Source organism: Apium graveolens, chromosome 9 (genome assembly GCF_009905375.1).
Source record: "Apium graveolens cultivar Ventura chromosome 9, ASM990537v1, whole genome shotgun sequence".
NCBI lineage: Eukaryota > Viridiplantae > Streptophyta > Magnoliopsida > Apiales > Apiaceae > Apium > Apium graveolens.
Window position 1 is genome coordinate 127,736,543 of NC_133655.1, and position 14,128 is coordinate 127,750,670.

Here is a 14,128-nt window from a genome sequence, read left to right on the forward strand (position 1 = left end):
CATCATCCGAAGATTCGGAGTCTCTCTCAGTGTATGGACCAGAAAATTCCCGATCCTCAGGGATAGGATCCAAACCTCGTATATAGGGGGGCGACCGCCCTCGTGCTTCGCTTCGCCCAGCATATCCACTTCCTCCAACCTCAGGGTGAAGGGGCATCCCATAAGGGGGGTTAGTAGTAACAATAGTTGAGTATTCATACCCGACGGGTCGAGAATTCACAGGTATATGTATTTGTTGAACTTGAGGATTCGTACCTTGAACAGTCGGGGGAGTTGTCCCTTGTGGCTGAGGATGAGTTGCCCCTGTCTGGGCTTCCCCCTGAGTAGATGCATAAGTTGAATGGGGAGGAACCTCCACGGTTGATGAAATCACCTGGGTTGTCCCTGATGGTGTTCCCTCCTCCAGAGTGCTGGTTGTTCTCCGTGTTCTCGCCATGGTTGTTGTTGCGTAATTCCCACAGACGGCGCCAAATGTTATGGATTAAAACTACTATATATTATTGCTGTATTTAATACTAAGGAACGTGAGCTCCAAGGCTCGATTTGACTGCTCTTGTGTTTCGTGACTCAATCTGCCTTAACAAGATGCCTACGTACCTTGCTGATTGCCAAGGATCAAGTCAAAAAACGTAGTTCTGATTTGTGGGGTGAGGCCCCTTATATAGATGCGGGAGTCCTTGAATTGGACTTGGTATAGGAGGCTTGGTGGATAAGCCTCTGAATTAGGATAGACTTAGGAGTCCTAGGAAGTAGGAAGTTGATTCCTTATCCTTTCAGGTCCCCTTGAGGCTAATCTCTAAGGATTTATATCCTCATCGGGACTCTTTTCAACATCTGATTTCTCCCTTATTAATTAATTACGAAATTAATTAATAATCAGGGCTTTTTGGGCCTCTTTTATTCCACCAGGCCTAATCTGGTCCGTCAGACTTAACCTTTCTGGTCTGAATATTATACATCTTATTATTATTGGGCCTAGCAGCCCATTAATTATAAAATCAGGACTTATTTATCCCTATCATCCGTGCCCCTATTCTCCCTCCAACATCCTCTTAGACTATCATATAGTCCACTTGTTTCCACCATTGTTGTTGATTAGTACTTTGATTTCCATTTGTACCTTGTACCCGGATTGTTTCGGGAAGACTTTATTTGCACTTTATTTCCTGTTCGTACTCTATTCGCACTCTATTCACACTTTTCATTCAAACTAATGTTAAATTCGCACTTTGATTATCTCTATAATATTGCCATCTCATTACCATGCTATATACTTTCTTAGATAAAAATTGTTGTTTAAATTATCTTGACCCCTTTAAAACTTGATCATGTCTAATCTTTTCCTAAGATATTTCTTGAATAAAGCCTCAATACTTAATATTTACCTTGTTATAAATTGTCCATGCAAATATTGAACTGTGAATAAACCTTTCTTGTCTATATTCAGAATCATGCCTCCTCGTAGAGCCCGCAACACCAATACCGAAGATCATGAAGATCCACCACCCAACTTAGCTCAACTTATACAAATACTTCACCAATAATATGTTACCCTTGCTCAACAAAAACTCCTTCATCAACAACTTTAACAACCACCTCCACCACCACCAACCCCTACAACTTTTAAATCATTCTGAGCTGTGAAACCACCGGAGTTCTGTGGAACTCAAGACCCTGTAGAAGCCCAATATTAGCTTAAAGAGATGGAGAAAGATTTCACTCTACCTCTTGTTAGGGAAGAAACGAAGGTCAATTATGTGTCTTATTTTCTGAAAGGCGAAGCGAACTATTGGTGGGAGTCAGCTCGTGCTTTAAAAAAAGAAGAAGTTATCCCTTGGAATAGATTCAAGAATATTTTCTTAGACAAGTATTTCCCGAGGTATATGCAGACTCAAATAAAATTGAAGTTCTTTGAATTGAAGCAAGAAGGAATGACTGTGGGAGAGTACGAGAAGAGATTCACTGAATTGGCTAGGTTCATTGGAGATTACGTGGACACAGATGAGAAGAGAGCGAAGAGATTTCAGCAAGGATTAAAGCCTTGGCTACGAAGCAGAGTGACTTCTTTTGAATTGGCCACATATGCTAAAGTGGTCCAGAAGGTGATGGTGATCGAAGGAGAAAGTGATCAAAACTCGAAGGAGAAAGAGAGTAAGAAAAGGAAGTTTGGAAGTAGTGGAGAAGGATCGGCTCAAGGAAGCCAAAGTGGGAAGAATTTCAAGAAGTTTGGATTCCATAACCAAGGAGGACCCCGAAGCTTTAAGAAAAGTGATAATAAGAGTCAGAGTAATAGGATTCAAGGGCCCAGTGGTCAGAGATTCCAGCAAGCAACAAATCTGGAGTGTAAATTCTGCAACAAGAGACACACGGGTAACTTCAATAAGGCTAACATCATTTGTTACAAGTGCAATCCAAAAGGTCATTATGCGAATGAGTGCCGAAACCCGGAGCCTCCTGTCACATGCTTCAAGTGTGGAAAGAACGGTCATATGTCTAGGGATTACAAGACCCCCGGAAATAACAAGTTGATGCAATTGACGGCCGCTTCTTACAATCAAACAATGACATCTTCTGTTCCAATTCTTCAACTTCCTTCAAATCAACCTTCTGAATCTGCAACTCCAGTGTTCCCTCCCTCATATCTTTCCCAGACCCGAACATTCAACATGAATATCAAGGATGTTGTTCAGAGTTCTGAAGTTGTGGCAGGTACGCTTTCTGTCAACAACATCAATGCTAAAGTGCTATTTGATTTCGGAGCTACTAAATCTTTCATATCTGAATCTTTTATTGGCAAGTTAAATTGTGAAATTGAACTGTTATTTGAACCCTTATCTATCATTTTGGCTAATCAAGAGCAAGTATTTGTTAAAAGTGTTTGCCCTTGGTGTAAAGTAGAGATTTCAGGCTATAGTTTCCCTGCTTCCCTTATACCTTTTCAACTAAGAGAATTTGACGTTATATTAGGAATGGATTGGTTAGCAGAGCATGGTGCTCAAATAGATTGTAAGAAGAAGAAAGTGATTCTTAAGACCCCTCAAGGAAAGAAAGTAGAGTTTAAAGCGTAGAAACAAGTTAAAGCATTTTTGACAATGATTCAAGCTAAAAGATTGTTAAGACAAGGGTGTGAAGGGTATTTGGCCCATGTAAATGATAGATCTAAGGAGACGCCGAATATAGAAAGTATTCTGATAGTTAGCAAATTTCTCGATGTATTTTCGGACGAACTTCCTGGATTGCCACCTGACCGTAAAATCGAGTTTTCTATCGACTTAGCGCCCGGATTGGAACCTGTATCGAAGGCACCTTATCGTATGGCACCTGCAGAAATGAAGGAATTGGACAGGCAACTACAAGAGTTATTGGATAAAGGAGTTATAAGGCCGAGTGTATCTTCGTAGGGTGCTCCAGTTCTGTTTGTGAAAAAGAAGGACAGAAGTATGAGATTGTGCATCGACTATAGAGAGTTGAACAAATTGACCATCAAGAATAGGTACCCGTTACCTCGTATTGAAGACTTGTTTAATCAACTTAAGGGAGCGACTTATTTCTCGAAGATTGACTTACGATCGGCATATCATCAGTTGAAGATTAAGCTGAAAGACATAACAAATACTGCTTTCAGAACCGAATACGTACATTACGAGTTTCTAGTTATGACATTCGGATTGACAAATGCGTCAGCCGCCTTTATGGATTTGACGAATCGAGTATTCAAGGAGTATTTGGATAAGTTTGTCATTGTGTTTATCAACGACATTATAATATACTCAAAGACCGAGGAAGAACATGTTGAACATCTGAGAATAGCTTTGGAGACTTTAAGAAAGGAGAAGTTATATGCAAAGTTTTCAAAGTGTAAGTTCTGGCTGTGAGAAGTTCAATTTTTAGGGCATATTGTCGGAAGTGAAGGTATTCGAGTTGATCCAGCGAAGATAGAAGCTGTAATGAATTGGGAAAGGCCAAAAACCCCGACTGAAGTTAGAAGTTTCATGGGATTGGCCGGATATTATCGAAGATTTGTGAAGAATTTCTCAAAGATTGCAGTACCATTGAAAAAATTGATCCGAAAGAGTGAGAAGTTTGAATGGACGGAGAAATGTGAAAAGAGTTCTCAAGAGTTGAAGCAGAAATTAGTCACCGCTCCAGTATTATCCCTGCCAGATGATCAATGAGACTTTGTAATATTTAGTGATGCGTCACACAAAGGATTGGGTTGTGTTTTAATGCAACACGGAAATGTGATAGCCTACGCGTCAAGACAACTTAAGCCTCACGAGCAAAGGTACCCAACTCATGACTTGGAACTGGCTGTAATTGTATTTGCTTTGAAGCTGTGGAGACATTATCTATATGGAGAGAAATGTAAGATATGTACGGATCACAAAAGCCTGAAGTATATTTTCACTCAGAAGGAATTAAACATGAGGCAACGAAGATGGTTGGAGTTGATTAAGGACTACGATTGCTCAATCAATTATCATCTCGGGAAAGCGAACGTGGTAGCGGATGCTTTAAGTCGCAAGGAGATATTGAATATGTTAACTATGGCCCAAGAGTTATTAAAGGAATTCGAGAAAATGGAAATTGAGATTTGAGCACCAAGTGCGCCTACAGAAATGATGTGTACAATAACTTTTCAACCATAATTATTAGGAAAGATTAAGAAGTGCCAAGAAGAAGTAATGAATTAAAGGATGAATGAGTTAACCGGAGAAGAGATTTGCACTCAAAAAGACAACCAAGGAATTCTAAGATTCTCATCAAGAATTTGGATACTGGATGTGGAAGAATTGAAGAATGAGATTTTGAAGGATGCTCACAACTAGGAATTTTCTATTCACTTGGGAAGCACAAAAATGTATCAAGATTTGAAATAGAACTTTTGGTGGTTGGATATGAAGAAGGAGATTGCCCAATGGATTAGTAGATGCTACATTTTCCAAAGGGTAAAAGCCAAACATCAGAAACCAAGTGGACTAATTCAGCCCTTAGAGATACCTGAATGGAAGTGGGAGCACATTGCGATAGACTTCATAGTTGGATTACCAAGGACAAAATCTAATCACGATGCTATTTGGGTAATAGTTGATCGATTGACTAAGTTGACTCATTTTCTACCGATCAATGAGAGATTCTCAATGGACAAGCTGATTCATATATATTTAAAGGAAATTGTTACTCACTATGGAGTTCCAGTATCTATTGTGTCAGATAGAGACCCTCGTTTCAACTCCAGATTTTGGAAGCAATTACAAGAACATTTGGGAACTCGACTCAAGATGAGCACTGCCTATCACCCACAGACAGATGAACAAATTGAGCGTACGATTCAGACCATAGAAGACATGCTGAGAAGGAAATTGGGATGAACATTTGCCCCTAGTAGAGTTTTTGTATGACAATAGCTTTCATGCCAGTACTGGAATGCCCCCATACGAAGCTCTTTATGGAAGGAAGTGTAGATCACCTCTATATTGGGATGAAGTTGGAGAGCGAAAGGTAATTGGCCCCGAACTGATTCAACAAATGAAAAAAGCGGTAGATTTGTTTCGAAATTGATTGATCGCGGCTCAGGATAGATAACGAAAGTATGCTGATCCACGCAGAAAGGATGTAGAGTATGAAATAGGAGAAACCGTTCTGTTGAAGGTGTCGCCCTGGAAAGGGATAGCTAGATTTGGAAAGAAAGGAAAGTTGATTCCAAGATTTGTCGAGCCTTTTGAGATTTTGGGTAAAGTTGGAAAAGTGGCGTACGAGTTGGCCTTACCGCCTTAAATGTAGCACATTCACAACATTTTTCACGTATCATTGCTTAAGAAGTTCAACTCCGACACCAAATGTATCATAGAGAATGAACCAGTGGAGATTGAGCCAGATTTGTCTTATATCGAGCAGTCGGTTAGCATTCTAGATAGAAAGGATAAAGTGCTAAGGAATAGAGTAGTTCCGTTAGTGAAAGTTTTGTGGAGGAATCCTAAATTTGAAGAGTCAACATGGGAATTAGAAAGTGATATGTTAGATAAGTATCCTCATCTGTTTGCTTAGATTCTGGGGACAGAATCCTTAAAGGGGGAAGGTTGTAACGCCTGTAAATATTTGATATGATTGTAATATGATATTCTATTTTTTGTGCTATATAATTTTTGTGTATTAGATGTCAGAAATTATGTGAATTCAATGTGTTCGTATATATTCTTCGTTGTATGGCATTGCGAATATCATTAGATTATTTATAAGCATATAATTAAATGAACGCAAGCTAATTTCGTTACGCGAGTAAATAATATTTGAGTTATTGTAGTTGCGATTAGACGATAGATTATTATTCGAATTAGAATCAAATTATTTGCATTTTCTTATGTGGCTTAGAATTTTTAATTATATTTATTATGGCTTTTTAATAGGGTATTGATCTTAGAAAAAAAAATTAAAAATATATTCTTGTTCAAAAATTTTGAAATCAGTTTTATAAAACTTCTTAAATTTTATAGTATGTATGATATTTATTTTGTGATTTATGAAGTTGTATTTTATTTATTAAAAACCTTTCTTTTTAATCATACTTTTGTTAATTAATAGATTACTAGCATACCCTTGCATGCATTTTGGGTTATAAAGGAGTCCAAGGTTAAGGCTGCCAATTTCAACCCCACTAACTTACAAATTTACCCTTTTAACCATGCATGCAATTTTGTTACAACTAGCAAGAAGGGCATTCATGTACATTCCTCATTCCACTATCTCTTTAATCAAATTAAAGAGACAAAAACCAAGTGAGTGCCTCATTTTCATCACACACACCCACTCAAACTCCCTTTCCTCTCATCTCCTCTCTCCCTCTCGGCCGAACTCCCTCCCCACCCCCATTCTTGCCATTTTCTTCACTTTTTCTTCATCTTCTTTTCACTTCTCAAGTTATTCAAGCCAATATCTTCATCATTTGGTGGAGTAGCATCATTTTAAGGTGAGTTTTGTGTGTGCATGTTGTTAAAGCCGAGGTTGAGGCCTTAGTTCTTATGAACTCAAGGTTGCAACCATGGTGGCTTATAGAAGTGAGCAAGATATGATCTTGGAGAGGTGTCAAACTTCTATTTTTTCTAAGTCATAATCTTGTTCATAAACATTTGGCAATGATTTCTTAAGAGACGAATGTTTAGAGTGTTGATCTTGGATAGTTCTTATAAAGAATGATCATGCATGTTGATTTTGAAAATATTGTTCTTTAAAAATGTTGTTTTATTAAGTTTAAACTCTTCCTTGCTATTTTTCCTTCAATATATCTTAAGTTTAGTACTTGCATGTCAATTTTCGCACTTGCATGTTGTATATAGTGCTTGCATGTCGATTTACAAGTGATTTTCAAAATAGAAACCATACTTGTTGATTTTGTATTTTGGTACTTGAGTTGTGTGAGATGCATGCTGTGGTTTTTGGTTATAAAATGATAGATGAAGTACTCCATGATGATAAGTGATTATATTCAATATATATCAAGTGATTATTTTGGATATATAGTTCGAAATTTTGCTTAATACTCGAGGACATGATATCGCTAATATAGTTATTCTTTTAACCTCTTGATACTTGATTTTTGTGAGTTGCATTCCATGTTTCTTTTGATAAAATGCTAGTTTAGAATGATGATAGGAGATTAAAGTCCGTAGGTGTCATGATTTTATCATGCATGTTTACTTCGAATTTTTGCTTTTAAATGCTAAGTGATAGCTTGTCTTGTGATGTGTTACTTTGCTTGTCCTTATAATTGATTGCATGCTAAAAATATTGTAAATGAAACTTATATGTTTTTAGTCAGTAGGTATTAGTGTATGTTAGGACTTGCCTTTGTTGGTTGTTATTTGGTTTTGGTGTAATGAAGGGAGTTAAGATGGAAGGAGTTGTATTGGTTATAATTGGACAGATTTTTGTACTAGACGTTTGGGTCATTTTAGGTGAGTTTTAGCAAGGCTTTGGTATGCCTGAGTTCAAGAGAGATGGAACTTGGTTCATACTTGAGTCCAGTAGCTTTAAATTACATAAAAACTTGCATTTGGTTAGGCACACACACACACAAACCCAAGAGCAACTCAAAACAGGGTAGATTTGAGAAAACTTGACTTTTGGTTGATTATTATCATGTCATAGGTTAGGCCTTCACGGGGACTTGGTCTAAATAGATATAATGAAGTATTAGGAAGCTTAAAAATTCATTATAATCAGTAATTGAACTAGATAAATGAGTTTTAAGTTGGTAATAACAAGGCAGTTTCGAAATCAGGGAAGGCAGTTTTGTGTCAACTTCCACTCGAGGCCTAGGGAGACCTGAGTGAGGCCTTTGAGTTATTCGAACTTTGAGAGTCATTTCAGAGTCTTAATAACCCTTGACAGTTGGTTTGGAGTGAAGGCCCAAGGTGGAGTTACCTTATTTCCACCAAAGCACCCGAGAGTCACTATTAGAGTTGCCTTTGGGGATATTAGAGAAGTGCATTGCATTTGTGTGTCTTTTAAGTGATTCCTTGATGTCAAACCAATTTCTAAATTTATATTAAGGTCATAAGAAGTCATAGGAGTTAGAATATAGCAAAGGCCCAAGGTAGAAATTCATATTTTTGCCAAGGCACACAATTGGTGCCAATGTATGCATTCGGGTAAGCTAAGTAGGGTGCATTGCATTTGTAAGTCTTGTAAGGTGAGGCACAAGTGTGCCTTACTAAATCTAGGTTATGTTGAGGTCTGTAAAGGAGGATTAGGAGTAATAGTCTTGATAATTATTTGTTAAATGGATAATTGTTTGAGTGATTAGGATCTAAGTGTTTTATTGCCATGCCATTCCTTGCTATGTGTTATGTGGATTATGTGAAGCATATATTACTTGAAATTAATTGTGTTTAAATGTGTATATATATGTGTGTGTGTGTAATATATAGTATACGCGAAAGGGTAGTTAGCAAGAGTTGTGACGAGGATACTATTTATTATAGGTTCAAGTAGGAGGCCAGGAAAGGAGCCCTTAGACAATTCCATTCAAGTACTCAGTAAGCGTAGTCCAGGAAAGTGAACTCTCAACTTACTTCAATAATTTTGTTTCTTTTGATTGATAACCCTGTGAATGCATAACTACAGTTTCAATAAGATTGATTAGTCCCAGACATCACTTGTAATACCCCCAGATCCGGGGTCGGGGATCCGGGTCGTCACGAGTTCCATTTCCTTTAATAACATCCAATCTTAATAATTACTCAACTACTCTGCACTGTGACCCTACAATAAACACACACACCACACGTTATAGTCTCAGAGATGAACATCCAAAAAAATAATCACAAGTCCTTATATTCCACAATTATCTGCCAATACACCTTAAAAGGTTTTCTGACTAAATTTACATTTCTTTGCCATTATTACAATTCATAAATATACATAAATCTGGTACATCAGAAGTTGAAAGCCTAGCCTATTGGTAGTTCCTACCTCAGCTACGGCGGCATCAGTGCTTCTAGAAAACTGCGGAACGTCTCCTAACCTCTTGCGAATCGGGAGCTTGGTCCGGTTCATCTTATCTATCTGATGTTGTGTGATGAAAGAAGAAAGCAAGGGTGAGCAGCAAGCCCACCAAAATAATATGTATAATGATTAACAATATATGAGCCTTCTCATAGTACTCATGAAAGTCTTGGTCAAAAGAAATGAACCAAGTTGATATCTTAATGCGATGAAGTCACAAAATATTCAGTATATATATATATACATATATACTTTTCAAAATATTGGAAGTCCTCTTCCATGCATAATACACACAGAGTTCCAGTTTATAACTGTATATATAAAAATATCGTTGCAAGGTGATCTCATATATCTAACCTTGTCTCAACGTTTTTCCGAAAATCTTTGTCATTCATAAGACAATCATTAACTAGATATAAGTTTAAAAGATGAAGTTACAAGATACCCCAAAATACTTATATCTTTCCCAAATACTACTTGAACTACCCCCGTTCAAGTTATAATCAGTTTCAAAGTTCATCACCCAGATGAGACTACAAGATAAGACTTGAATAGATTCAATCTTTGAAATATCATTATAAATAATGAAGTTACGAGATACTTCATTAAGTCCTGATATATATATCCATATATATATATATATCTCATACATTTCCTGAAAATCTCTGTCATGTAAAGTATGAACAGAGTTATAATATCCAATGAATTTTGGAAAGGAAAAGAATTTTGGCATAAACCAGATATCTTGCTGATCAGGCAAAGATACCAATAAGTAACCTTTTCTACTGTAGATGGATGAATTCCTCACCGGTCATCACCCTGGCCGCATTAGGACCTCGCGCTAGACCGTTACCTGGCCACTCACGCGTTGATGGACTGCCACCCAGCCACTTACACTTTGATAGACCGTACCCCGGCCTGTCGCTTATGCCGACTCAATTAGATGGGCTTACTTCCCGAACATTGGGCAAGTAATCAATTCATTTATCAAAACAGCAACCTTGTTGCGAATATAAAATACACCATAGAGCCGGATCCCTCAGGTTTTGAACGAGTATTTAAATCCCCTTTAAAAGGAAGATCTTAAATATAAAAATGAGTTTTGGGATCCGCTCTAACTTTTAAAAATCATTTTGAAGACTCGAAAACACTTTAAAGAGTGTTTGGAGTAATGCTGATTTAATGAAGTAAATCAGTCCCAATATATTTAGAAAATGTCTGAATATTATTATTTAAATAATATTCCCATAAAGAATAATCTTTATAAAAATAATTGAAGTAGAAGTTTTAAAACTCATACTTGAAATGAATATTAATAACCAAAGATATATTTATACAAAAGTATGATCTTTATTTGAATAATCGAAAATAAGTTTGATTATCGAAACATTATTCTTTAATAAAATAAAGAATATTATTTAGTAAATAAGCGAAGTCATAAGTCCTCGAATGAATATTAAAAATAATATTCATTAAATAAAATAAGCGGAGTCATAAGTCCTCGAATGAATATTCAAAATAATATTCATTAAATAAAATAAGCGGAGTCATAAGTCCTCAAATGAATATTTCAAATAATATTCATTAATAAAGTTATCGAATAAAACTTATTCGATTAATAGTTTTGAAAACTATATATATATATATATAAATATATATATATATATATATTATACTCGGGAACATCGACTCCCGGTTTAGAAATATGTTCACCTTTTATCCCCTATACTAAGGGTAAACTCAAATACCGCTTATCTCTAGCATAGGTATTATGCAACTATAAGCATTTGAACCAACAGATATATAAATCAAGAATATGAAACAGGCATGCATATATACCATATCACATGCTACAATATATCGCAAGAATTTGCTAATAACCAATATGCATTTATCGCAAGATCATGCATATACACATATACATCACAACAACAGTTATACGGGTAGAAAACTTGCCTGAGCGACTTGGGGTGATAAAAGGCTCGGGACGAGTCTGGTAACCTATAAACAACAAGTAAGTTGGAATTAAACCAAAGTCACTTGTAAATCTATACTTTAACTAACTTAGACTCTAACGCTTGTTTTGCGCTTACTGATTTGCTTAAGTCACCCGGGTACCCTCGGCTCCACCATTTTTAATAATTTAATCCTTTACGAGTTTTAAGGCGATTCCTTCGCGAGTGTCTTACCAACTGCCTAACACACTTACCATAAATGTTTCATGCATTAATTAACCCTTTTTGGTCTTTAACCTATGTTTCAAAGTAAGGCGAGGGGAAAAGTTTCGTTCGCGAAATGCCGTTACTTGAAACGGTCGTTTCTCCTAAACCGTGCATCGGAATCGAACGAACTATATATCAAAACGAAGCTCGTAACATGAGCTATCTAAACATGGCAGTGGTAATAATCTAGCAGGGGGTTCTCGGGTCCTAATGCTATGCACAAAAACAGTCCAAAGAAAATCGGACGTTACGACGGCTATGTTTACGCGATTTCCAATATTTTAAACCATTCAAAACCCTCCCAATTCAACCTCAAATCCAACATACAAACAACATCCATCCTTATCACGTCATAACAACCTCAACCAATTCAATTTTAACATTCATACTTATGCCTAAGCTTAACTTTAACCATACTTAAGTTCTTTTAATCAAAACCACAACATTTACCATTCCATTTCACTACCATTTCAATTCCCAAACTCTAATCACAACAACAAGCTACAATATCATTCTACTAATCAAAATCATCTTATAATACATAGGAATCTAGGGTTTGGAGATGGTATACCTTCCTTGAAGTGGTGGGAGGAGCTAGGAAGCCTTAAGAAGCTTTGAGAAGTCTTAGGAATGCTTGGATCTTCAAGGAAAACAAGAAAAATTTCAAGTTAAAAACTTGAAAACACTATTCATAGCCTTCTTCTTTGATTAAATGGAGAAGATGGAGAAGGAATTGATGGCTTAAACTCATGATATAGCCCTAACTAAGCATGAAGATGATTAGGGAATTAACTCACCAATTTAGGAAGCTTGGATCTTTGATTTTGAATTTCTTGCTCTTTTGAATAGTAAAAAGCTGAGAGCTTCTTCAAGAACAAGCCTTGGTTCTTTTTGATTTTGATGAAAATGATTTTACTTGGCTTGGTTGCTTTGTTTTTGTGTTTGATTTAGTCAATTACCTTGTTGCCCTTGAATTTGTGTGGTTCTCATTCAACCACACCTCCTTCCTTCCCATGTCATGCTTGTGTCATCCTCATGATGTCATCCTCCCCTCCTTGTCCTCTTTCTATTGGTTGGATGACATCATCCCCACTAATCCCCTTGATTAACTTCCTAATCATTTGCCTAATGACCGCTGATATGTTATACGGTTCGCTTAACTTTCGTTTTCGTTTATCGTTTGAGGGATCATACCCGGGATCTTATTACTTAGGTTCCCTTAACCTTTCTCAATATATTGTATTCCTTTTATGATCCTCTCTTATAATCCTTTAATTTAAATCTTTTTTATCCTGTTACCTTATAATCAATTCTTTCCGTATCTATTGGATTTCCGGGAAAATCAAAGTGTTCGGAATTGGATTCTGACGATCTTTACATACACTTATATACCACATAGAGTACTAATAATATTCCATAAGATCAATAACAGAACCCCTACATAGCGTGGCATGAAAATTTTTCTCATTCAGCAAAAACACTATTCATAAGGGTTTCAAAAATTTCCAAAAATTGGGGTTATTACAGTCTCCCCTCCTTAAAAGGATTCCGTCCCGGAATTAAATAGAAAATGAATAGGGATACTCTCTTAGCATTGCACTTTCTAACTCTCGAGTCAATTTTCGACATTGTGGTCCTACCACCAACTCTGCCTAGTTTGATAATCCTTCTCCTAAGCACTTGTTCCTTTTCACTCTATAACCCTTCTTGGTTGCTCCATATAGGTTACGTCGGGTTGCATATCTATGCGCTCATATGCCTCTATTTATCTGGCATCTGAATTACACTTCCTTAACATTGATACGTGAAACACGTTACGACCTGCTACATGTTCGGGGTTAGGGCTAGCTCATATGCTAACTTCCCAAACGTCTTAATATATCCAAGGGTCCAACAAATTGTAGACTTAGCTTTCCTTTCTTTCCGAACCTCATCAATCCTTTCCAAGGGATACCTATAACATTACTAGATCCCCTATTTCATACTCTTTGTCCTTTCGTGTCATGTCCATCTTGGGCTACTATCAGCCGTCCTCTGATTAGATCTATCATATCCTTGGTCCTTTGGACTACTGCGGATCCGAGCATCTTGCGCTCTACAACTTCATCCTACATAAGGGAGATCGACATTCTCTTCCCTCAAGGATCTCATAAGGCGACATCTCGATAATAACAAATGATCTATTGTCGTAAGAAAACTCAATCCGTGTTAAGTGATCATTCCAATTTCTTTCAAGTCTATTGCACAGACTCTCATTATAGCTTTTAGCATTAGAGCTTCTGCTTCTCAATACCCATTCTTTTCGAGTTCGTAATCGCTACTACCTTCCGTTCCTAATATTATACTGGTTATACTTTTGCTCGTTAGCGTTCTATAACCTTTTAATAACCACGTCAACCTTA

At 36.8% G+C, this 14,128-nt stretch overlaps 1 protein-coding gene across 1 annotated transcript; it reads left to right on the forward strand.

The window, feature by feature from the left end:
- Positions 1–1,703: 1,703 nt before the first annotated feature.
- Positions 1,704–3,068, forward strand: LOC141685558 (uncharacterized). Its single transcript, XM_074490651.1, has one exon. It carries the CDS (start codon positions 1,704–1,706, stop codon positions 3,066–3,068), a length of 1,365 nt encoding a protein of 454 aa, XP_074346752.1.
- The last annotated feature ends 11,060 nt before the right edge of the window (positions 3,069–14,128 follow it).

Coding starts and splice junctions, on each gene's coding strand:
- LOC141685558 (XM_074490651.1), top strand. CDS start 1,704: ATGGAGAAAGATTTCACTCTACCTCTTGTTAGGGAAGAAACGAAGGTC.